General features: G+C 37.2%; 2 protein-coding genes across 6 annotated transcripts in view; one reads left to right on the top strand and one right to left on the bottom strand.

Annotated features, from left to right (window-relative positions):
- Nucleotides 1-2,826: 2,826 nt before the first annotated feature.
- On the top strand, nt 2,827-26,771 carry TSPYL4 (TSPY like 4). 5 transcript variants are annotated; one of them, XM_032846430.1, is made up of 4 exons: nt 2,827-4,878; nt 10,458-10,627; nt 15,786-15,829; nt 26,590-26,771. In XM_032846430.1, the coding sequence occupies exon 1, from the start codon at nt 2,922-2,924 to the stop codon at nt 4,170-4,172; it is 1,251 nt and encodes a 416-aa protein (XP_032702321.1). In that variant the 5' UTR covers nt 2,827-2,921; the 3' UTR covers nt 4,173-4,878; nt 10,458-10,627; nt 15,786-15,829; nt 26,590-26,771. The 5 variants fall into 5 exon arrangements, 4 of the variants coding, with proteins under 4 accessions (XP_032702321.1, XP_032702320.1, XP_032702322.1 ...); XM_032846429.1 differs by lacking the exon at nt 26,590-26,771 and having other exon boundaries at nt 15,786-16,024; XM_032846431.1 differs by lacking the exons at nt 15,786-15,829; nt 26,590-26,771 and adding an exon at nt 11,066-11,371.
- Nucleotides 12,550-26,771, bottom strand: part of NT5DC1 (5'-nucleotidase domain containing 1) — a 137,729-nt gene continuing 123,507 nt past the window's right edge. The window contains exons 11-12 of the mRNA XM_032846428.1: nt 22,108-22,276; nt 12,550-14,277 (exon numbers count right to left, since the gene is read on the bottom strand). Of these exons, the coding sequence (XP_032702319.1) occupies nt 14,162-14,277; nt 22,108-22,276 (285 nt within the window). The 3' untranslated portion in view covers nt 12,550-14,161. The remainder of the gene's footprint in view (nt 14,278-22,107; nt 22,277-26,771) is intronic.

Raw genomic sequence — 26,771 nt, 5'->3', positions numbered from 1 at the left:
TGTGGCAAATGAAAATAACCTCTTAGATTTTCATGGCATTTCCTGCAAATATTTTTCCATATGGTCACATTACTGATACATCTTTTTCTCTGTAGTGAGGCTTATTGCCAGTTGCCAGCAGAACAGGCTTTGTTGTGTACCAAAAATCCTATATTCTAATATGCAAATAAAAGGATTCATACCTATAAAATATATCCACTCAACTCAAAATACTAGCATACTCATATTATTCATTTTGGTAAAACCTTTAAAATTTTTCATTTAATCAAATAATGAAATTCATTACAATCTTCAACGAGATAGTCACTGGGCTATATACTACAGTAGATGTCAAGGAAGAAGTCACTGAGCAGCCATCCTTGTCTAGCTGGGATGAGACTGATCTGCATAAAACCACCAAGAAAGTTAAAGATACAAGATAAGTTCTATTTTGCATGGCGAAGGTCATAAGAGCTACGGAAATTCAGAGCACTATAAGAATGGTAAGGCGATAAGGAAAGGTTATGCTTGGAGATGAGAAGAGGCAGTTTGGCAATTAATGTCTCACCATGAGTGAGTTAACTTCTCTGTGATTCCTGGGTCCTTGTTTATGAAATTAAATGCATTAAAATGCCTAGTGCAATCTACATGAGGTAGGATTGAATGGGTTTCAAGAATGGGCAAGTTGTCATTAGTGGAAAATGATTCCATTGACAGGAATAATCAAAGCTAGGGATGGGGATGTTTCAAGTAGTGGAGATAAAAGTCTTTTAAAAAGTTTGATATATGCAATGAGAAAAAAGGTTCACAGGTAGTAGTAGTCTTTGGTAATTTTCTAATTTTCCATTGCAAATAGCAAATTCTTGTATGGCAAAGGAACTTTATTCAACATTTGCTGCTTCTCTGCTTCTTGGCTCAGGTTATAATGCTAGAGAATTAATCCTTCCACAGTGCAAAAACTCCTTAAGAAAGGAAACAGAGTTGTGTCAAAGAATAACCCAAAGTCATAAAGTCACTTAATTATAAAGTCATTTAATTATAGTACATTGTTTACTTATTTAGAAAGAGGATAAATCAGTACACTGATTTTACCCCACAGAGACAAAATAGGATTTATTAAAAGAGGGAAGAAAGGAGAGAAAAGTAATTGTAGCCTGAGAAGAGTGAATCTTGTTTGCACAACTGTTATGGGTTATCTGGTTAGGTGCAGGAGTCAGTCTGGACAGTCTGTCCTTAAGTAGGCTGACTAGGGGGTACACAAATAACTTAATTGTTTATAAATTTTCTAGTAAACTTTTGTGAGGTAAATGATGAAGCTGCATGAGAGGCTGTCTCTCTGTAATGTCTGCCAGTATCTTTCTATGAGCACCTCATTCTTAGTTGCACAGGGTCTGCACTACTTCCCTCAATATACCTACCTTTTTTGCAAACCTGTTTCTCCTACATCCTTACTTTTCACTGGATCCTCTTCTGAGCCCTAATTCAAAAGTGATCATAAGCTGGGGTGCTCTGTAGTGTAGTTTCTATTAAAAAGAGTTATTTATAATCATAAACATTTTTTTCTAACATGAATTTAAAATGTTAAACAAAAATATGCAAATTTTAAGTTTTCTTTGTTTCTTGCATTCATCTAAGGATTAACAAAACACATAGAACAGTATTGACATCACTTAGATGAGTCGAATGAGCTAACTTGAAAAGACAAATTTTAAGTAAATATTTTAACATTAGCATTTTGAGTGTTACTTAAAATATGTTAATTTGGACAATTAATAGTTTCAGTGCCTGCAAACAGTTGATTATTACTTCCGTCCCGCAGTAAATTATCACAGGGGCAAATTTTGGCAAATACCTGCTGGCTTCATGCCTACAAGCATTATAAAGCAAGAACTCCTTCTATATAAGGATTATAACCTGAGGAAAAACAACATATATGCACAATTTTGGAAATTAAAATCTGAGATCACGTTTTCTTCAGTAACGCTTAAAGGCTAAATTTGTGTGCTCACGCGTGTGTGGGTCAGCGGGTCAACTCTAAGTAAGGAAAATACATTTGCTACTTATATTAGTTAAAAATGAAGAGGAAATATTGTCCAGCAGCTTTACAGGTGCTGGCCAACATACATAAACACATGAAATAATTCATTTTGTCTTGTTAGGATGAAAAAAGCTTCAATTTCCACTGTTCCTCAGTTTTTTTTTTCCCCCTAAGTTTTTAGACCAACAGTTCTCTTAAAGATGAAATGCTGCTCATCTCAATTCTTTTTTTTTTTTTTTTAAGAGTTTATTTATTTATTTGACAGAAAGAGAGATCGCAGGTGCGGGGGAGGCGTGGGGAGCAGGCTTCCTGCTGAGCAGAGAGCCCAATTCGGGGCTCCATCCTAGGACCCTGAGATCATGACCTGAGCGGAAGGCAGAGGCTTAACCCACTGAGCCACTCAGGTGCCTCTCATCTCGATTCTTTAGTAACAGTCATGAATATGTACATTAAAAAAGCAGGCATGTGAACTGCTGAATCCACCTTACTATCCACGAAAGGCCCTATGAGCTGACCCACTTGAACAATTACTTAACCTTTATAAGTAAATATTTTAAGAGAAAATTAATAGCGTAGGTGGCTTAAAATTTCATTCAGAGCCTTTGAAATGCACATTAACACAACTCTCACATGTTCGGATTTGGTCTGCCCCCAGTCGAGTACATCAAATCCTTCCCAAAAGGACGAAATACATCTTATCACACAAAGACAAAGGCAGACCCTTGACTGAGGTAATCACAAGGCTCCGCGAATTCTCGCGCGATGTGACGGCGCCGCTGCCGTGACGTCACCGGTTGTCATAGCAGCATCCCCCAGAGTCGAAAAGAGGGGCGGATTGGGGCGGAGCGCGGCTTCTGCGGAGGACAAGGGACGCTCTCCTCCTGCAGGTCTGCCTTCTACCAAAATGAGCGGCCTGGATGAGGGCAACGATCTTCCTGACGCTAAAGACGGTGGCCAAACTACTGCCGAGCCTGCCCCGGGACATCCGGACCTAAACCAGTGCCAGGGCGAGGAAACCGAGGCGACGCCGGTGATGGCGGACACAGGTGAGGGCAGTTTGGAGACCGCCGCGGAGGGAGGCGCACCCCAGAACCCGGCTAGTTGTGCCCCGGTGCTCCGCGTTCGCATTTTTGGGAGTCGCGGCCGTGTAGCGACCAGATCGGGTCAGAAAGAGGTTCTGCTCCCCACGGAAGGCTTGGCAGCAGCCCCTGCCTCAGCCTCCGCCGCGGTGGCGACCGACAATAGCCAGGAAAATGGCTGTCAGCCTAGAGAGCCGCAGGGCCCTGCTGGGGAGAAAGCTCTAGAAGCCTGTGGCGCAGGGGGGCTGGGGTCTCAGATGATGCCTGGGGCGAAGGCCAAGGAAATGACGACAAAAAAGTGCGCCGCTTCAGCGGCTGCGGAAAAGGAGGGAGGAGCAGAGGAGGTGGTGGAGGAAAAGAAGGCGACGCAGAAGGAAAAAAAAGTGGTAGGAGGAATGAAAGAGGAGGCCCGGGGCAAGGCCCCGAAGATCAATAACTGCATGGATTCGCTGGAGGCCATCGATCAGGAGCTGTCCAACGTAAATGCCCAGGCTGACAGGGCCTTCCTTCAGCTGGAGCGCAAGTTTGGCCGCATGCGAAGGCTTCATATGCAGCGCAGAAGTTTCATTATCCAGAATATCCCAGGTTTCTGGGTCACTGCCTTTCGGAACCACCCCCAGCTGTCACCTATGATCAGTGGCCAAGATGAAGACATGATGAGGTACATGATCAATTTGGAGGTGGAGGAGCTCAAACACCCAAGAGCCGGCTGCAAATTCAAGTTCATCTTTCAGAGCAACCCCTACTTCCGAAATGAGGGGCTTGTCAAAGAATATGAGCGCAGATCCTCCGGTAGGGTGGTGTCTCTTTCCACTCCAATCCGCTGGCACAGGGGCCAAGACCCCCAGTCCCATATCCACAGGAACCGGGAAGGAAACACTATCCCCAGTTTCTTTAACTGGTTCTCAGACCACAGCCTCCTAGAATTCGACAGGATTGCCGAGATTATCAAAGCAGAACTGTGGCCCAATCCCCTACAGTACTACCTGATGGGTGAAGGGCCTCGCCGTGGAATCCGAGACCCAGCAAGGCAGCCAGTGGAGAGCCCCAGGTCCTTCAGGTTCCAGTCTGGCTAACTGATGACCTTGTGAGAAGCTCCAGCTCAAGTCTCCTCGCCACCTCCCTTTGAACCTATGCTTAGCCAACAGCATGCAGTCTGCTATTTGCTTTCTCTTCACACTATTTTATCCTTTGTTTCTTCTAAATCTCCAACAGTCAGTTGCAAGGTTGACTCTTATATGCTTGTGTTCTTCCTCTGGACCTTTATGCTCTTCTGTATCCTGTTACATGTTCCAAGTGCATGGCCTTGTACTGCTTCTTTGCCAAGCACATGATGCTGTAGATAGATAGGCACTGCCTTCCTTTGCATGCCTTGGGCCCTGTCTGTGACCATGGTCTTCTCCAAGTTTTTTAAGTGGTTATCTACCACAGAGAAGCTTGAAATACCTTTGCAAATAACTAGCTGGGCTTCATACTTTACGCTGACTGTCCTCCTGATACCCATGTACTGTATGTCAAGTTCTTTGAATTTCACCGCTGCAAGATGAAGCTGATCTAGATGATGCCAGCCATCAACCCAAACTGAACATTCTGGCTACCACTGACTGGTTCCTAGCTGCCTTCCTGGCCTGTGCCATCCACCCAGCTTGTTATCTGGCAGAATAAGGTGGCTGGTGGGTGGCTACTAGGCATGAATGAGGTAACAGATGAGAGGTGTTCAGTGTTACTACTTTAGTCTTCTTTTGCCTTTGGGCACTCTGCTTTGTGAACAGGTACTGACAGGTGAGTATGAAGGTCTGTGCTATGGCCCACCCAAACCTGCTCTTAGCCTTCTAGATGAGCTTTGCATAGGCACCATTGCCTTCTTCCTCAGCAACTGTCTGTGGATTTAAGCTCCCAGGCAGCACATAGGAAACTTGCCCTCAAACCCCCTGCTCCATCAGATGGTTACCTGTAAACCCAGTTGGCTGTTGGGCAGGTTGGGCAGGCATATGTGATGGTGCCCAAAGCAAGGCTGGTAATGGTTCACTTCTAGCAGTTAGGCTTTCTGAGCTGTAGCCAACAAACCACCCTTAATCTGGCCAATTTTGTTAGGCATCCCCCTGCTAACTCTTGCACTCATTCTCAGAATGATAGCAGGAAAGTTGCTGGGGTGAGGGCACTGGGGGAGAGGTCTTTCTGGTTTGTGGGGCCTGTTCTGTATCTATTATCTTTCTCTCTCTCCCTTCCCCTCCACCACCTTCCACTTCCCTCTCCCTCCCTTCCCCCCACCCCCAAACAGTTACAGATCAGAAACAAAATCAAACTGGCAAAAGCAGGCGTTTTGTTTTATTTGCTCTCAACTTGACTGTGTCCAGAGGGAGAAAGGCACTCACTGCACAATAGACTCCAGATCTCTAACTGTGCTCTTCGGCCCTCATGCCTCCCCCCTACTTCCTTTTTAGTAGGGTCTGAAAGTTTCAAAGGGAGACCTGTGTGGGTTGTTCAGTTATGAGCAGTGTTCTTTTGGGCCAGCTTTGACAACCTGACCCTTTTTCCCTGTCCATTTACCAACACCTGTGTGTTTCCTGAGTTTAGTTTGAGAGGCAGAGGGGAAAAGACAGGGGGCCTCACAGTGATGGATTTAAGGCAGACCAAGAGCAGGTTGTGGTGTAAAGCACCCAAAACTTGGTTTCACTCAACTTTTTTTCACTCTTTTTTTTCTTTTCACCTTTCTTTTCCAAATTTGGAAATATGGGGGGTGGTGGCCTTGGATCATTTAGAAATAACCCCAGGGCAGCATTTTGAAGGTCACCTCTGTCCTCTATTTTATTACTGCTCTGATGTCCCAGGGGCCTCCATCCTGGCCTTTCTGGTTCTCCTCCACTTCTGCATTTCCTTCCCTGCTTCTGTCCCCAAAAAAACTAGGGAGCAGGCTGCAATCTACATGTGGGAGATGCCAAGCTTCCCTCCTACGGGTATATGGGGATGTGTGGTGTCTGGATTTCCAGGACAGTTTCTAGTAGGTGGGACGGTAGTGCTGTCAGGGCTGTCTTTTACTTGGGAGGTATATAGTGATAGTAATGACTATCTGCCTTTCTCCTTTTTTTTGAAGGCCTTTCCCCTAATCTCTGTGTGTTTGGGAGGCCAGTGCACAGCAAGTGGGGAGGGTGCTGTAGGCGGAGGAACCTGAAAGCCCAGAAACAGAAATAAACCTGCTGTGGAGTATTCTTGGAAAGGCACGGGAAAGACTGGAACCCTGCAGGGTTGGGGATGGTGGGGAGAGGTACCGGAAGCTTTTCCCAGGAGAGGTGGGAGAATCAAAGTGGTTGATGTTTAAAGAGCATACTTGGAGCCGTTTTCCCTAATTCCCTTGAATTCACCAGTAGATTTTTGTACACAAAAATGCAAGGCTGAATGTTTTCTCTCAATTATTGTAGGAGTGATATTTTCTGTGTGGAAGATTAATGGTATGTGCTCCTTATTTCACTGTATTTGAGTAAAATCCTATTAATTCCTTTCTCTGTTTTTGCTTGCCGGCAAAATTGACATTCACAGGCCTGCTTTTTGCTTGTAATTGAGAATGTGCAAAAATATCAAAATTGTTCCTGTGCGGTATGAAACCTGTGAGCAGTCGCTAATATATCAGCCTGTTCTGGTCTGTCTTCATATAGAGTTTCTATTCTTAGAAATAGAATTTGAATGTGATCTTTGAAATTTTGCAAATTGTTGCTGTCTTGTGAAAGTAATCTCAAGAAGAAAAACATAACTCTATTGTCTTGATATTTCTTGCCCTAATAGTCATGTTGTACTTGACATCTTATGTTCCTAACCAGTGTACGTACTTGTAGAATTGCTCTGTCAGACTAAACAAGGATCGTTAAGTACTTTAGTCTTCGTGTATGTGCTCAAAGGAAAAATAAAGTCTGTCACTGCTGTACTTCTTGTTTTCACCAAAAAATAAAAATAAAGTTCTGTGTTGTCTAGGCTAATAAAAGGTTGGGAAATCATTAAAGTTTCTAAATTGTCACAGTAAGCATTGCCCTGAACTTCCAAAAAAAAAAAAAAAAAAAAAAGCCACCAAATTTCTAGGACTTTTTTTCTTGAAAAATAATAAATAAGAAGACTAACTTTATGCTCATGAACAAAATTTTTCCTGTTCAACCAGTGCAGTTCTTGAAGGCAACTGAAGCACCATTTTTTGATTTTAGTCTGTATTTAACATAGTGTTTTCAGTAGAAAACATTTTTGGCTTTTTAAGTTTTTATTTTAATTCCAGCTAATTAACATACAGTGTTATATTAGTTTCAGGCCTACAATACAGTGACTTAACAATTTCATATAACACCCTGTACTCAGCAAGTGTACTCCTAATCCCCATCACCCATTTAACCTACGCCCTCACCCTCGCCCCTCTGGTAGCCATCAGTTTGTTCTCTATAAATAAGAGTCTGTTTCTTCTTTTGTCTTTTTTCCCCCTTTCCTTGTTTATTTTGTTTCTTAAATTCATATGAATGAATGAAATAATGGTATTTGTCTTTCTCTAACTTCACTTAGTGGAAAACTATTTTTAATGCACCATTCTTGTTTACTACATTTATGTTAACTGATCTTATTTTTTTCTCAGTGAGCTTAAGATAGACTTTTGGAAGAAATTACTGCATTCCGTAAGTGCTTAATTTCTTTTCTTACAACACTGTGGTGCTCTAAAAAGAAAGAATAACAAAACTGGTTGACATGTAGTGTCTAGAAACAAATGATCTCAGTAATCTCAAACATTACTAATTTAATTAGTAATGTTTTACTACTCAGCAACTGTCACATGAAGATTTCAGAGCTAAATACTTCTACATTCTCTGGAGTTGAGGGGGCTGTGGATATTGCAAGACCTGTGAAAATGAATGGTATTTTTAGCCATCTAAACAAAAATTTTACATAAATGGCCCCAAATTATTATTAAAGAGACCCACTGACTCTTGATGCAATTCATACTTGCAGGTTTTACTTAAGTATATATTTTTTCTAGACCTGGAGAACTTAAGTTTCAGAGAGCTAGGTTTTCTTTGCAAACTATACTCGGATCCAAACTCTATTTTACCTTTTCAATTCACTGATCGGTTTTTTTCTGCATTGTCAACCACCTGTTTCAAGCATTCTCTCTTTTCTGGACATGGTCAGAAAAGTGTCATTTTTGTTGCCCTTGGTTTATCATCAGCTGTAACCAATGGTATTCATTTTTCTAGTAGGTTGTTGCCACTCATTTGTTAGATTTCTGTTCTGTTAAATTAGACTCAATTAGACATTATGTAGTTTTCACTTACCAATTAATTGGTTTACTCCTATATCCCTGCTCCATTTCTTTTCATTGGCTTTTTTTCTTTTTCAATTCTAGACCCAAATTATTCCTTATGCAGACCTCCAAATAAGTTACGTGAGGTTCTCTCATCCTCTGTTCACCAAAATATCATTTGGTCTGCTCAGACCATATTGCTGTTAATAGGGTCATCCTTCATAATTTCCCTGGACCCCACATAACAATCTCCATGAGCATTCTTTTCCATTTCTGGATATTCAGCTAAGACTAGACAATGACAAAAGGCTTCTCTAACTTTCCTTACTCAGGGTCCCATCTCCCCACTATTGCTGTTGCTGTTTCTGCTTCTCCTTTATGTCTAGTTGAGTCGTTTCTGTAATCAGTGTTTATCATAGAAACAAAAATTACCTGTATTGTTATGGAATCCCCTGCTCCACAGACTCACAGTTTGAGCCTTGGATATCTGATTTGTGTCAAAGATACTGTCTCTAGTTTGACAGTCTTAGGAAATCCCAGTATGTCTGGCACATCCATTCATAGTTCTGACACAGATCTTACTATCTCCATTTAAATATTTGAGAAAACAGGCTCAGAAAGTTGAAATGTGCCTAAGATGCAAGTCACTGAAATGTATATTTTTTTATTTCAAGCCTAGGGTATCTTCCACTGTTACAAGTATCTGTACTAAATTTGGCATAAAACAGAACAAAACTCATGTGAATAATCAGGACTCAGTTGAAGTTATTCTTCATTCATTCATGATTGGTTCTTTTTTCTTTTTTTTAAGGATTTTATTTATTTGTCAGAGAGAGAGAGAGAGCACAAGCAGGGAGAGTGGCAGGCAAAAGGAGCCCGATGTGGGACTTGATCCCAGGATCCTGGGATCATCACCTGAGCTAAAGGCAGACACTGAACGACTGAGCCAGCAGGCATCCATGATTGGTCTTTGAAAGGTTACTTTTTATCACTTAATACAGGGTTCCATACAGTCACAGATTAAAACACTATGGAAATTTACAAATGCAATCTTTTTTTTTTTTCTTAAAGATTTTATTTATTTATTTGACAGAGAGAGATCACAAGTAGGCAGAGAGGCAGGCAGAGAGAGATGGGGAAGCAGGCTCCCTGCTGAGCAGAGAGCCGGATGTGGGCCTCGATCCCAGGACCCGAGATCATGACCTGAGCCAAAGGCAGGCTCTAACCCATTGAGCCACCCAGACGCCCTACAAATGCAATCTTGATAATTGCCACAAAAATGAATGAAATTAGCAGTTTGTTGACTTCATCAAAGGGAGTAAATGTACAAAAAGGACTTTAAATATTATATTTATGAAATTTAGTTGCTAGGAACTGTAATATGTTGACATTTGTATTAAATTTAGAGAATTTGAGTATTTTCTAATTGATTCAACATAGTGATTGCTTTTAATAGGTTCTTAGTAATTTATTTTAATTAATTTTTAAAGGTTTTTTTTTTTTTTTAATTTTAAGTACACGCCAACCCCCAGGGTGAGGCTAAACTCACATCCAAGATCAAGAGTCATGCTCTACCAACTGTGAGCCAGCCAGGTGCCCCATCCTCATTATTAAACTATATTAAGTTTTAATCTTTACCAAGAAAGTGCCAAGGCCAAAGCACTAATAAAGTAAAATAAGGGTTTTTGTTTTTTTTCTTTTCTTTTTTTTTAAAGATTTTATTTATTTATTTGACAGACAGAGATCACAAGTAGGCAGAGAAGCAGGCAGAGAGAGAGGAGGAAGCAGGCTCCCCTTTGAACAGAAAGCCTGATGTGGGGCTCGATCCCCAGGACCCTGGGATCATGACCTGAGCCGTAGGTAGAGGCTTAACCCACTGAGCCACCCAGGCGCCCCTTGTTTTTTCTTTTAAAGACTCTGAGAAATTGGTGCATGGTATGGAAAACTGACTGTCAAGCTGTCTATGTAATATTGTAGTTTTTCTAACTAATGACCCGACCCAACTTCTCTCAACAGGCCCAGATATCCCATCTCCCATTAAGTTTACTTGGGATCAGTTTTCATTATTCCTTTTCCATTTTGGTTTCCTCAGCACCAGAGGGGAAATTTGCTAAGTATGCAAGGTGAACATTTGAACCTGAATATGAAGAAAGAATAGACCTGCTTACTGATGACTTTAGTATATGTGGCTTCTAAGAAGAGTAGACTTCATTATACATTTTAGGACTCCGTGGTTCTTGGTTCTCTATTTTACTCTCCCAGGTAAGTTCTAGGTCATAGATCTTTGCTTTATTATTTTTTTACTAAATTGTTACTTTAGGACAGAGCCTGTGTCTTTATTTGTAATCCCTTACATGTCCTGCTGTGGTGTGACTGTTAAATTTGAAGTGTGGTTTTAGACTGATAATTTGCCCCGATCTTACAATGTTGGAAGACTTGTAGGTGTCAGTCAACTAACGGCATGAGTTCTGGGGTGAAACTTGGGCTCATGTACAGACTCTGATCCTTAGTAACAGTACAGTTTTGAGTAATTATATTATTTAACCTCCGTGAATTTCAGTGTCCTCTGTAAAATTTTAGTAATTATGCACACCTTATAGGCATGCTGTAGGGGATAAATAGGGAACATGAAGTAGCCTGGTGAAGAGTTAGCACTCATTGCCATTATTTTTTTGCCATTATTTCTGAGGATGATTCTAGAGACCAACAAGAGACACCTTTTTGAATTCACCCAATGTGGACTGGACCATGCCCAAGGATTTTCATGGGCAGCACACTGGGCAAGTTAACTCTTGAGTATATCCCTGTCTTATAGTACTCTGGAAGTCAACTCTTACAATAACCTTCTTCTCAACACCCTGAGAAGAGGTAAGGGTATGTTACTGTAACATATTTAAGAAAAAGCTATCCATATGACTCTAATATAGTCAAGGTTATTATAGTCAAAGAGAGTTTGACATTCTATTTTATGCTGGTTTGTTATATACAATAATCATATAGATTTGACTTTCATCCACACCAATTCAATAAAAGTGTGGGTATACATATATAAGTGTGTGCATATACGTGTGTGTGTGTGTATTCTTTTTTTTTTTTTTGCTTTAAATACATATATTTAAAGTTGTTGGATATGAAAATTGGTGGGGGTAATACCTGATTTCAGGTTAAAAAACTCAGAAGTACAGTTGACTCTTGAACAATGTGGGAATTAGGGCCCCCTCCCCCTTGCATAGTAAAAAATCCGTGTAATGTTTGACTACCCTGCCAAACTTGACTACTAATACCCTACTGTTAACTGATAACATTAACACATACTTTGTATATGTATTATATGCTACATTTTTATAATAAAGTAAGCTAGAAAAAAGAACATGTTAAAATCATAAGGAAAATACATTTACAGTACTGTATCAAGAAACATTTGCATATAAGCGGACCTGTGCAGTTCAGACCCATGAATTTCAAGAATCCCCTTTAGTTGATTTTAGATTGCAATTCATGGTTTAACTGAATTTTCTGCTACCTCAATATTCCAAAAACCAAATTCTGACAAACTTTTACCACTGTGATATTCCGATCTCTCCTCTGCTGATGAGATCAACAGTGGCCAGCAAAGAAATCTAAAATCTCTTGTATTTATTATAGTCATCTTTCAGATGATGAATGTTTGCCTGCATGCTAATATTAAACTTAAGTCCTCTGTCCACTTACACAATTTTCCAGCTTTCTTTCTTCATTTAACTTTATTAAAGAATATACAGCTTTTCTTCTCTCTTTAATTTTTATAGTGCCATTTTAAAAATTATTTTTACTTTTCATACACAATTAGAAACACTGGTACTTTTTAGAAAAAATGAAATAAAAAAACTTAAAAGGTCTAATTATAGTTCAACAGAAAAACAACATTCATTAGAAGAACTGAATCTGCTGGAAGGGTGGTAGGAAACTTGGAAATAAACTTTCACCTTGTCTTTTGACAAGATGGAAAAAACAGGTCTGATTGGGTAGGTGGTTACTTGTTTGGACCCCCTACCTAACTACAGGTAAAAGTAGGATGGGAACTTTGAACTTGAGGCCATTTTTTTTCACTCCTTAGTGACAAAAAAGTATAATTAACATATTTTGGGGTTCTCATTTTTCATATTAATAATAGCAGTTTATAAGCATTTAAAGATACATTCTTCTTTCCCATTGACAAAATAAATTCACATAAGGAAAAATAGCTTTATTTTTAAAGAAATTAAATATCTATTTGCATACGTGAGACAGTATCTTTCATTTAGCCCTAAGCTGATTCTGTGTTTGTTACCATATTCCAATAAGATTTTTGGAAATCAATTTCAAATACATTACCATATACTTATTAGTAGATATCCAACAGAGCTACTGACATTAAGGAAAAAATTTCAGTAACTGTTTACCCACCCTGAGATACTCATTCCCGTAATACATTTGGGATTATTTGAGCATTTAAAAATTTAATGAAATATTTATCTTTTCATTGCATGCATCAATATGTTAAGTTCTCTGCTACAATCCAGGTAAAATAATGATAGTGACCATTGTGTTTTCTGACATGGAGAGAGTGAAATTACAACATAAAACTGTAGCCAGGAATTTATTGTAAACTTCTGGCTCCAGACATCTTGCTACAAGTAACTACTATTAGAGGACTATACAAAGCTCATGGAACACAGTAATCCTGGGTTGTAGTATAACTATAAAACCTCTTAAAGGGTTTTTCTCAATCTTTTTTTCATTACTATCTCCCCTACCCCCGAGAAAAATTAAATTCAACCAAATTAAATTTAATTAATAAATTTAACTTTAAATTCTATTTCTCCCTAACGAGAGAAATTAATGCTAAACAATAAGATTTACTGGGTAGGGTTGAGTTTTGGAGGAGCACAATTCACTGCATTATCTAATTGTTTTCACCCCAAGAACCAATTTTTGTCCCATTGAGAATATATACCTTAGAGTGAATGAGAACTAATTATATAGCCTTTAACATTATTGGGGGGGGACCCTTATAAGTAATATTAGAGGTTGAAAGAGTTGCTTCTCATCTCATTTCTGACCCATACTGCCTGTGTGGTCTCACAAGAAATCTTTAGCTCCTTGTTGTGGAAAATGTAAGAATAGCATAAAACCTGATAGATAGCTTGGATAGTCTATTCTCACTAGACTCAGTGTTTTTGGTTACAAATGGAAGAAACAGATATAGATCAGTTATTCTCAATTCTGGCTACATTTTTCCTAGGGGAGGTAAAGATGTCAATGCGCATCTATATTTCTAGACCAATTAAACCAATATTAAAACACAGGTTGCTGGGTAGCATTCCCCGAGCTTCTGATCCTGCAGGCCTTGTGTGCGGCCTGCAAATCTGTATTTCTATCAGATTCTCAGGTGATGCTGTGCTAGTGGTTTGGGGACTACACTTTGAGAGTCACTGGTCTAGGCATGTGTGTCAATATGTATGTGTTTGTGTGAATATGTGTATATATTACACAGATGAATCCTAATCCCTAGATGAATCCTAATCTTAGAACTATCCGTATAGAAAATATTAAGGTTCTTTTCAGTTATAAGATACTGTGATTTTAATCTAATGAGAATTGTTGGGCATCAAGATGGTCTATACAGAAAGGAGACCTGTGGAAAAACATCAATTTCTTGGTCAGTTATCATTAAGAATTTGTTCCTATAAAGCATTTTACAGTATTTTTGGAAAGGTAATATTTTTACAGTACACTTGTTGCATATATGGTTCTTCCTTTTTCAGTTAAGACAGTTTATTTGGTTGTCAGTGTCTCATTATTTGATAAGATCAATGGAGGGTTTGGATAATAACCAGCTGTTTTTGAATTGCTGGAAGAGAATCTTGAAAATTTGTAGTCCAGGGGTAATTCTGGGGGAAAAAAAAAATTTATTACTTGGCAGATCTCAAAAGGCCATTCATAAATATAAACAAATCAAAATTTGAGTCATTGGTAATAAAATTATTTTTTTAGAATTTTGTGATTTTAATATTTTACTATTTCTTTTGTTACCTGGATAGGTTGCACCTAACATGAAGAGTATAGATGTTTTTCTCTATAAAATTTACAAAAATATTTAAGTCAAGATACATTTAGAAGTTTTATAAATCATCTTCAGAGATCTAACTAGTGAGTTTAATTTTAACATTCTCTGTACAGAAGTTAGCATATAAAATAGGCATGCTCATCTAATTTTTTTTTAATTTAAAAGTCTCTCAGGCTCTACTCAGAGCATCATAACTGATGATGATAAATGAGAATGAATAATCTTCTTGGCCCTTAGTAATAAGAGTAATAAGTAATAGTAATAAGAGAGCTACTAAGAATTTTTGAATGCTTAGATAAATAAGAATTTTAATATACACAATATGGCAGCTTTCTCCATATGATAATCATCTCTCTCTCTCACACAGGCACACACACACACACACACGTGTGTGTGTGTGCGCAGTGTGTGTGTACGCAGCCGCAAGGGAAATTGGGAAAGAGAACATAAAATGCATACTTTATTAATGGTGGGGCACTGTGACATCTTTAAGTTTCTCAAAAGCTAGCCTTCAGATATCATCTTCCCAAATGTCTTCCAAGGCAACATTACCAGAAATATTACAAGTAAAACACTATGATATATGCCATGTTATGATACTCAGTCCACATGAAGATACTGGGCAATAATCCTTATTTCAAAAATCTCACAAGTAAAACATCATTTGGAAGTACTGAGTACTTTGAAAATGACACTAGTATAAAAATTATACTTTATATTAAATGCCAGTGAGAATCATCAATCCCAAGTAGTAGAGGAAAACACCAGTGCAGAAACTGGGAAGCAGGATACTGCCTTTCTGACACCTGAGAAGCCTAAGATGATGAAAACAGAAAAACTTCCAATATTAGTGAATTTCATTGGTCTTTACTGCTCACTTAGCTGTGGTATATTTTGAGCCAAACACTAAAAAGGCATTGGAAAGTAAATTGTTAACAATGAGTTTCTAAAATCATGTATCTGAGGTCTTGGATTTCTGATATGCCACTAAAATGATACAGGCTCAAACAGTCATCTTCTTCTCTGTCTTTCCTATACATTCGCTGAAGTAAATGTTTAGGTCTCTGTATAGCTATTACTATAAGGTTAAAAATGGTTACATTATCACAATGCTTACAAACTAGTCATTATAATGTCTATAGCTTGCAAGTGCAAACTTATAAAATCTATAAAGATGAATTTTTGTATTTAAATGTCAATGAGATAACCAAATCTAATAAGATACTCATTAAGAAAGAAACATTTCCTGAATACAAAAAGGTTTTAAGAGGCAAAGGGGAATATTTGTTTTTCACCTCCTATGTCATTTAAAGCAAACACTTTCTCTTTCAGGTAGCAGAAAAGATCTATTAAGAAATCTGGCATTGTATAACCAGGTGAGATCAGATGGCTTGTCTATTAAAACAAGGATCTCCAGACTGGGGATTCAACAAGAGGGAAAGAATGGCATCTCTGTTACAAGAAAGTCATTTCTGGTGCTCTTTGGAAGAAAAGAGAAAAGCAGATAAAAACGGAATTCTTACTTACCACAACAATATTCTATTAAACTCCGTGTATTAAATAAACTATCATATCAACCATATTACCTAGCAATTAAATGAAGTGAGCCAAAATGAACAAATATTCTTGAACATTAAGTTCAATGTAAAATAGAACAGAAACAGAACAACTCTTAGATCTTTTTTTTTTTTTAAAGAGGTATTAGCAGGATAACATATATGTAAAGATTCTGTCCTCAATATGCCTGAAGCCATGGCTGTCAGTATTTTTCTCCCAGCCATTTTTCTTGCTTGAGAAATATGGTAAATTACATAGTAGTATCCAACTTTACTGAATATGCTACTGAACTAGTCAATTTCAAGTTTTCTGTGAGATAAAACTTCTATATGAGAATGTGAACATAGCAGAGTGCTAAGTTAGAGACTAACACTTTGCTTTTTGAGGAAGTATCCTAGACATCAAAACAACTGAGTAAGACCTATTAATTTCTCCTTTCCCCACAAAAAATTGGTACATGTTTAGCTTTGTTTGACGACTGTTAAGTCCTTCTTAATATTTTCTCCTGAGAAAAGGTAGAAGACAAAAGCCTAGCACCAAGTTCTTTTCCTGGGGGCTATGGAAGAAAGCTTTTGGGAGATGAAAATGGGAGATGCACTGATGTTAGTACTGCTTCTTTAAGGAGAGGTGATTCCCTCCAGAAGATGGAGAGGGGGTTATTTTCTCATTCTTCGGAGAAATATTTAAATCCTAGAATAATGAAGATTCACTTTACTTTGACTTTCTTACTATTTCATAACCATATCCCATTGACCCGGTTTTTATGCATGTACTACTACAATAATTCATCGGCTTCTATTAACACATTACTTTATTCTCTCGCTATAAAATCGAATCACTCTGAAATAAAGGAAGAGTGAAATAGAAAAACTGAAAATAATTGTTTAATTCTGGGCTAGCCCCTTCCTTCAAGTTACACTTTCTGTTTATTTTACAGGAAAATTGTAAAAGGAAGAAGTATATTTAGGTTATCTTTCTTTAATTTTATGTGTATAAGCATGGAACAAAATGAAAATTAAACTATCCTTTTGAAACTAATGAGAATGAGATATTATTTTAATGAGTATATATTGACAATGGATTTGTACACTGGCATAGAGAATGGACTTTTGGGCAGGTTCTATGTATTTTAGGGTTGTAATTGTCATCATATCATCATCATCATTGTAAGACCTGAGTACCCAGGTTCTGGGAAGGCCTAACAAGCAGAGAGTGAGTGGACATTCTGTCACAGCTTTTTCCCTTATGCATCTGAATTCTTCCTGGAGGCAGGGGCAGTTACTAGCAGCAGAAAAACCTTAGTAGAGTTTTGGCAGTCTTGAAAGGGGTGCACGCAAAACTTGAGGGGCTAGGAATCTGCCATAAAGGAATGGGTGGAGAACTGAACTCTGCTGGTTTTTTCCTCAGGCATGTTGCCAAATTCTGAGAGGAACTTCAGGAAACTAATAAGCAAGCAAAAGCATATACTTCTGCAAAGCAAAATGGATTTTTTCAGTGGTTTCTTGGTTTTAAGATAATGGAGGAATTTAAGTTCTGATCTTAATCAGGGACCTGTGAATGCCTCAGACTTTCAGATACATAGTTCTGAGAACTGAATTTACTATTAAGAAGTAATTCTCCTTCATGTTAATAATGGATTTTTTCCTTAATGTCTACTTTCTTTCACATTAGTATAGCTAACTCTTTCTTTTAGTTATCATTAGCAAGGTATTATCTCTTGCCATCCTTTTATATTCAAACTTCCTGTGTCCTTATATTTCAGAAATATCTTTTCTGAACAACGCATAGTTGGGTTTTGTTATTTCATTCAGGATTTTAATCAGATTTTTGCCATCTATACTTAATATAATTACTCAGCTTTAAAAATCTGTCATCTTAATGAATATTCTCCATATCTTATTTATTTTTCATATTCTTTCCATTTTTTTTCTTTTTGATTTTAAAATCATTTTACATAACTAGCCTAGTATGTATCTCATTATGGTTTCTTTGGTAGTTATCCTAGAGATTACAACATGCATTTTTGACTTATCAATACCTAACATACTCTCTCTCTTTTTTTTTTAAAGATTTTATTTATTTATTTGACAGACAGAGAGAGATCACAAGTAGGCAGAGAGGCAGGCAGAGAGCGGGAAGCAGGCTCCCTGCTGAGCAGAGAGCCCGATGCGGGGCTCCATCCCAGGACCCTGAGATCATGACCTGAGCTGAAGGCAGAGGCTTAACCCACTGAGCCACCCAGGTGCCCCTACCTAACATACTCTTATTCCTTACCATAAAATACAAGGATGCTAAGCATTTTAACTACAACTGTCCCACTGCCATTGGCCTATAACTGTCCCCCTGCCATTGGTATCATTTAAAAAAGATATTTTAATTAAAATTCAATTTAATTAACATATACTGTATTATTAGTTTCGGAGGTAGAATTTAGTGACTCACCAGTTGCAAATAACACCCAGTGCTCATTACTTCAATGCCCTCCTTAATGCCCATCACCAATTACCCCATCCTCACACCCACCTCCCCTCCAGCATCCCTCAGTTTGTTTCCTATAGTTAAGAGTTTCTTATGGTTTACCTCCCTCTTTGTTTTCATCTTATTTTTTCTTCCTTCTGTTCATCTGTTTTATTTTCTTAAATTCCACATATGAGTGAAATCATGTGCCATGTGTCTTTGACTGACTTATTTTGCTTAGCATAAGCCCTCTAATTCCATCCACATCTTTGCAAATGACAAGATTTCATTCTTTTTGATGAATAAAGAAGATGTAGTATATATCTATTCCTCTGTTGATGGACATCTGGGCTCTTTCCATATTTTGGCTATTGTTGATAGTGCTGCTATAAACTTTGGGGGTGCATATGCCCCTTCACATCACTATTTTTGTGATACCTGGGAGTGCAATTACTGGGTCATAAGGTAGCTTTACTTTTAACTTTTTGAGGAACCTTCCTACTGTTTTCCACAGTGGCTGCACCAGTTTGCATTCCTACTAACAGTGTAAGACTGTTCTCCTTTCTCTGCATCCTCGCTAACATCTGTGTTAACTGAGTAGTTCATTTTAGCCATTCTGACCAGTGTGAGGTGGTATCTCATTGTGGTTTGATTTGTATTTCCCTGAAGCCAAGTGATGTTGAATATTTTTTCATGCGTCTGTTGGCCATTTGGATGTCTTCTTTGGAGAAATATCTGTTCATGTCTTCTGCCCATTTCTCAACTAGATTTTTTGTTTTTTGGGGTGTTGAGTTTGATAAGTTCTTTATAGATTTTGGATACTAGCCTTTTATCGATAAGACATTTACAAATATCTTCTCTTATTCTGTAGGTTGCCTTTTAGTTTTGTAGATTGTTTCCGTTGGTGTGCAAAAGCTTTTATCTTGATGAAGTCCCAGTAGTTCATTTTTGATTTTGCTTCTCTTACCTTTAGAGATGTGCCTAGCAAGAAGTTGCTGTGGCTGAGGTCAAAGAGGTTGCTGCCTGTGTTCTCTACTAGGATTTTGATGGGTTCCTGTCTCACATTTAAGTCTTTCATCCATTTTGAGTTTATTTTTTGTGTATGGTGTAAGAAAGTGTCCAGTTTCATTCTTCTAAATGTGGCTGTCCGATTTTCCCAACACCATTTGTTGAAGAGACTATCTTTTTTCCACTGGATATTCTTTCCTGCTTTGTCAAAGATTAATTGACCATAGAGTTGAAGGTCCGTTTCTCTGTTCTCTATTCTGTTCCATTGATCTGTGTGTCTGTTTTTGTGCCTGTACCACACTGTCTTGATGATTACAGCTTTGTAATACAGCTTGAAGTCTGGAATTGTGATGCCTCCCAGTTTGGGGTTTTGTTTTTGTTCTTGTTTTTCAACATTACTTTGGCTATTGTGGGTCTTTTCTGGTTCCATACAAATTTTAGGATTGTTTATTCCAGCTCTGTGAAAAATGCTGATGGTATTTTGATAGGGATTGCACTGAATATATAGATTGCTTTGAGTTGCATAGACATTTTAACAATATCTGTTCTTCCAGTCCATGAGCATGGAATTTTTTTTTTTTTCATTTCTTCATGTCTTCCACAATTTCTTTTATAAGTGTTCTACAGTTTTCAAAGTATAGATCCTTTACCTCTTTGGTTAGATTTATTCCTTAGGATCTTATGGTTTTTAGTTCAATTGTGGGAACAATTCAATTCATTCAATTAATTCAGTTGTGGGATCCATTCCTTGATTTCTCTTTCTTCTGCTTCATTGTTAGTGTGTAGAAATGCAACTGATTTCTCTGTATTGATTTTATATACACTGACACTGCTGAATTTCTGTATCAGTTCTAGCAATTTTTTGGTAGAGTCATGTTTTAAAATTCTTTCTTTAGGGGCACCTGGGTGGCTCAGTTAGTTAAGTGTCCAACTCTTGACTTTGGCTCAGGTCATGAATTCAAGGTTGTGAGATACAGCCGCATGTTGGGCTCTATGCTGGGTGTGGAGCCTGCTTAAGATTCTCTTGCTTCCTCTGTCCCCGCCCCGCTCCTGCTCACCCCCCTCTACTCACCCCCTCCCCAAAATAAATAAATAAAAATAAATTTAAAAAATGCTTTCTTTAAACCTATTAGAACTTTTTTTAATTTTTCCAACAGAAAATGTTCATTTAATTTACTCATGTATCTATCCCTTTGTTGCTGTATATTCCTTCTTCCAATAGGGATCATTCTTTTTTTTTTGCCTGAAGAACAATACCCTAGTATTTTCTTTAGTGTAGGTCTTCTGGAGATAAATTTCCTCCATCTTTGACTGTCTAAAAATACTTTTCTTTTATTCTTTAATGGTATCTTTAGTGGGTGTAGACCACCATCAAGATTGATAGCCAAGATACTGTTCTACTGTGTTGGCTTCTTTTGTTTTTTGTAGAAGTCCGATATCAGTCTAACTTTTACTCCTCTCTAATCAATCTGTTTTTAATTCTCTAGCCGTTTTTAATATTTCTTAATTATGTTTGGTGTTTGGCAGTTAACTTTGGATTTATTTTTATTTATTTTGTTTCAGTTCTTTGGGCTTCTTACACCTTTGGCTTATTTCTTTTCAATATTTTTAGAAAGTTGTAGCAATTGTTTTTGGCTTATTCTCTCATCTCCTGGGGTTCCAATTATAGAAATCTTATTCCTTCTTATTGTATCTCCAGTGTCACTTAGTCCCTCTTCTATATCTTCCTTCCTTCTGTATCTTGCTTTGTTTTTTCTTCATTCTGGATATTTTCTTTTGGCCTGTCTTCCAGTGCACTAATTCACTTTTCAACTATGTCTAATCTGCTTTAAACATCCATTAGGTTTTTAATTTTGATTTTCTAATATTTCATTTCTAAAAATCCATTCTCTTTATTGTTCTTATGTCTCTACTAAATTTCACAGTCCTTTCTTTTCTGTACTTGGCCACAGTAAATTTTATTATTTCTGTTACTATAGTCTCATACCCTTGTGGACCTAGCTATTTTTTGTTATGTGCTGAACCTTATATTCATTGTTTTTAGAAATAATCTGAGCCCTAGAATGATGTTACCTTCCTCTAAAGAGAATATTCTCAATGAAGTTTTAGGGATTCAGCCTATCGAACACTGAGCTTTAGTTATCTTTACTCTAAGGTAAATTCAAGGTCTCAATACAGATTAAGAGAGTTCATCAGGTTCATCCCTCTTCTGGCAGACCCTACCTTCCATTCCTATGCCTGTAGGCTCAGGAAGCTAATGAAAGGTCCACTCACTTTCCCTGGTGCCCTCTTTAGAATTGGCAAACACCAAACAGTAAGGGAAAAGCAGCTCCAAAAAGTCAGGTTCACCCTACATGGCTTCTTTAGGAAACTGTCCTAGTAGTTTTTCCTTTTATCCTATGACCCCAAGCAAACTTAAAAAAAAAAAAAAAAAAAAAAAAAATTCCAGTTTTTGTAGTTGGTTCCAGGAATCAGGCAGGTCCTAATTATCTAGGCTGCTATAACCTAGGTGTAGCCCAAGAAAAATAAATGCCACAAGAAGATTTTCTGCTTTCAAAGGCAAGAATTCTAGTACTTAACAGTCATTACTGTCTAGTAACAGCTGAAGTTTTATAAGTATGTTTCTGCTTACCTGCTATTGCTTCAATACTTGGAATTGCAATAGTGCTGTAAGTACTGATTCTTTTACACGACCATGTATAAAACAACGAGTCTTCTGTATTTTCCAGTCCCGAAACCGAATCAACAAAAAAAGAGCCCCACTTTTTAGATAATGTATTTAGAGGCTTTGCCTTTTGACCCTGCAACAAGAGAAGAGAACAATGAAAACTATGATTGATTTTCAATGTCATAAGCTTTTCCCCCATTAAGGAAATCAAAATAGGAAAACTCTAGGAATCTGAGTAGTTTATGTTTAACCAAACCAGATACTATATAAAAATGAAAAAAAAAACAAAGCTTAGTTCTTTCCTGCTCTGGGAGTACCTACGTGGCTCAGTTGGTTAAGCATCTGACCATATTTCTGCTCAGGTTATGATGTCAGGGTGGTGAGATCCAGCTCTGCGTTGGGCTCTGTGCGGAGCATATAACATGCTTAAGATTCTCTCCTCCCTCTGCCACCACTTCCCCTACTCTTCCCCCAGCCCACTGTGATCTCCCTAAAAAAAGAAAAAGTAAAAAAGAAGTATCCTCCCCTTGTTTTGTTTGGGAACCCTTTCTTATCCTTTGGGATCTGGCCTGGATGCACCTAAGACATTTTCCTTAATTTCTCACCCTTGGGTTAGATTAGGTCTTCTCCATTTTCCTACCCTGAGTTTATCCCTAATATATTCCTGCTCAGGCTATCTTCAAATTATCATACTATTAATTACTTTTCACTTTTGACAGACAATGAACTACAGAATATTAGGAACTTTCTTATATATATTACTGTAACTTTAAGGCTTAATGTCTAGGTCAGAGCAGGGATATAAAAATTGTAGACTAAATTAAAGATTCATTAAAAAATATTTCTCAGTGTTTTATGGATATGGAATAAAATTAAGAATTGTAAAAACTCCCATCATATCTATATAATCTGGATTATAAAATCTGTCATCTTTTTCTTTTCTTTTTTAAGATTGATTTATTTATTTGTCTCAGAGAGAGAGACGGAGAACACCACAAGCTGGGGAGCGGCAGGCAGAGGGTCCTGGGATCAAGTTCCGCATCCGGTTCCCAAGGAGCCCGCTTCTCCCTCTACCTGCAACTCCCCCTTCTTGTACTCTCTCTCTCTGACAAATAAATAAAATCTTTAAAAAAAAAAAAAAAAAAAAAGGGAACGGTGTGTGACTCAACCACAAACCTGATATTCTTAGCAAAGAGGCTTGCATAAATTAAAACCACAGTATATGTATATGCTGAACAAGAGAATGGTGTTAGATTGGTATTTACATAATATATTAAGATATCTCTGCTAATCTAATAGGCTCTTATGTTTGACACTTGTGATAAAAATTTTGAGTATTATTCTGAAAAATGTATATATATATGTATACACATACACAGAGCTATCAAATCTTATTTCTCAATTACAGTGTAAGTAGATTTAATTAAGGATGAATCTATATAGGAGAGAGCATTATACATATGGCAACTAAGTTATACTGGATCTCTCTTTCTCTCCATACTTATATGAATTAGAAGTGATCCATTTACTCTTGAAAAAGAAAAAAAAAATATGTGTCTGAATCCCCACATTAAGGTCACTGACCACAATAGAAAAGGAAGAAGTTTTCAAGAAGAAGAAAAAGTCTGAATGTAACCAATTTCCTCTACCTAACTTGTAACTTACTTTTATTGACAAGACTAAATACAGAAGAGCCCCACTGGTGGGGGGCAAACAAAAAAAATGTCTCATAGACAGTAATCTGAAAGAATCTTAACTCCAGACTCATTATACCTGTCGGATACCTTTTGTCCAATTTCCTACTTGAATAGGTATAAATTCACTTTGTTCAGCTGATGTTGAACTATTTTAGCCATATAAAATATGGCAATTTCATAAGGTTCCATCTAAACAGGTATTTTAAGAAGATCCTTTTCCCTTTTACCCACTGGTTAATAGTATTCCAGGTATCTTGAACAAAAATATTTAATATTGATACAGTGTCATTTTTTCTACTTACTCTTGCCCATTTGGATTCTAACTTGAGAAATTCTTCCCTACTCTAAGGTCACAAAAATATTTTCATAATTTTCTTCAATTAATTTTACAGATATATTTCTTATTTTCAGGCCTATAATCCATTTAAAATTTATATGGGGGGAAAAGGGACTCCTTTTCCTGCTGATTGATGATCCTCTACCATGCATCACATTTACATGGTAACTTGGAATGTGATACAGGGTCCTATGTCTGGGTTCATTTTCCTCTGTTCACTGACTTTTTTATGTATTTTGTTGTTAGTTCTATATTAAAAAACTACTGTAGCTTCCTAACATGGTTAGTATTGAATAGGGTAAGATTCCTCCCCTTTATTATCCTTTTTTACAAAATTATCTGAGCTATTTTTGGGCCTTCAGTTTTCTGCTTAATGCATATCAGTTTGTGAAGGTCCATCCAAAATCCTCCTGGGATTTTTTTTTTATAACATTATACTGACTTTATAAATAAATCTGAGGAAAACAGGTATCAGTATAATCTTAAAATATGGTATATCTTTCTATTTTTTCATTTGCATTTAGAATCTTTTTTTAAAATTGAGGTGTAATTGACATACTAACTTAAGATGCAGAACATAATAATTTGGTATTTCTGTATACTGAGAAATGATGATAGTAAGTCTAGTTAACATCTGCCATCATACAAAAAATTAGATTTTTTTATGATCAGAACTGTAAAAGCCTACTCCCCTAACAACGTTCATATGTGAAATACAGTATTATTCACCACAGTTACCATGCTATATAATAAGTCCCTAAGACTTATTTATTTTATAACTGGAGATTTGTACTTTTGATTTCTTTCACCTGTTCAGAAACCCTATCTAAAAACTTCTCTATCAAGGTCTTATGAGATGTATTTCTAGACAGTAATATAATGATTCATTTTCTTTGCTTTTGTGAATGGTTTATTTCTTGTTACGTTTTGTAAGTCCTTACTGGTGGTACAGAGAAAAGCTATTGATTATTTTTTTTTTTTTTTTAAGAGAAAGAGAATGCAAGGGGCAGAGGGAGAGGGAGAGCAAATGTTAAGCTGCTTAGCACCCAGTGAGGGGCCTGACATGGGGCTTGATCTCATGACCCTGAGATCATGACCTGAGCCAAAATCAAGAGCCGGACGCTTTACTGACTGAGTCACCCAGGTGCCCCAAGCTATCGATTTCTGAATGCTGATTTGGATCTAGCATTTTCACAACTCTCTTCTTAGTTAAAATGGTTTGCTGACTGTTTCCCTAAGGTGGTCTATGCTAATGACCATACAACTCTGAAATAATCACAATTTGGTATCTTCTAACTCTAATTCCGTATTTCTTTTTCTTGTGTTGGCCACCTCTGTTACACAATATAATTAATAACAGATATCCTCTGTCTAGCCTAGAACCTTGAAGACCCTGTGTCTCCATTAAGTATGGCTTTTTTCCCCCAATAAATTTTTCCATTATAGATTATATTCTCACTGGGTTTTGTTGGATAGCTTTTCTCTAATCAAAGGCTGGCCCCTTCTTGTTTGCTGAGAATTTTCATCATTAAAATGAATTATTTTGGCACATAAATTTCATAGTATGTTACTCTAAAAAGCTGAAGAATAAATTTTTATTTGTTTTGAGTTAAAATGAAGAAACAGATGAAAACAGTAATGAAGGGAGCTGAAGAGGAGAGCTCCTTTTGGAGGCTAATCTTATGAAATTTAAGACTGTCCAAGTAATTACAAGATTAATGAAGTGACTTTTGATTTATTTCTCCAAAGATAAATGAAAACAAATTATTCTTCCTTGTCTCCTTAACTAGCTTTACTTTATTAAAATGGACCATTTTTGCTTATCTGTCATGCTCCAGTATAGAATAATGGATAATCAACAGATGCAGTAAGATTTTAGAAAAAATTTCTTATATAAGCCTTTTGAGTGCCATTTGAGATGTTCTCTGTCCTTATCTTGAGCTTCCTGTCACAAATGAAGGGAAGTAAAAGTGACCTTCACATTCCAGATGGTTTTATGAAGGGTGAAATTTTTGTAAATATCTGAGAAATTGAATTCAAGCCTAAGTGAAACAAAATGCTAATCTCTCCAGAATGTAGTAAATGTTTTTGTTCGGTGAGTGTATCAATCCTGAAATGATCTGATTTGCTTTTAAATTATACTGTTAAAAGTTCATTTAAGCTGCATAAAGTTAACTAGAAATAAGGAATTAAATCCCTTTGCATTCTGGTTTTGTGCTAACTAAAACACTGAATGTGATATATATTACATGTATGACATTTGGTTAGAAAAATGAAACTACATTTTTCTTAATAATCACAAAATCAACAGAAGAACCCTCACACTATACTTTCTGTTTAGCTCTCTTTATGGATTGTCTCCTTCCTCCTGTAGCAACTGAGGATGTTTTTGTATTCTTGTCTCCACCACAGGGAAGCAGGAAAGAATCTGAATTCTCATGACATGCTGTACTTACACCAGGGCTTTGATGTGCTGACAGAAAAAGTGTTCTGTGTATAGGAATACAAGTGAACTTAAATATGAAAGCAGTCCGGCTTCTAGAAGTTATAGTCCTAGGTTTGTGTTACAAGATAATTAAAAAAACAAAACAAAA

The sequence above is a fragment of the Lontra canadensis genome, unplaced genomic scaffold, assembly GCF_010015895.1.
Source record: "Lontra canadensis isolate GAN:19392208 unplaced genomic scaffold, GSC_riverotter_1.0 scaffold175, whole genome shotgun sequence".
Taxonomy (NCBI): Eukaryota; Metazoa; Chordata; class Mammalia; order Carnivora; family Mustelidae; genus Lontra; species Lontra canadensis.
The sequence above is the reverse complement of the archived record's forward strand: the minus strand, read 5'-3'. Positions and strand labels throughout refer to the sequence as shown.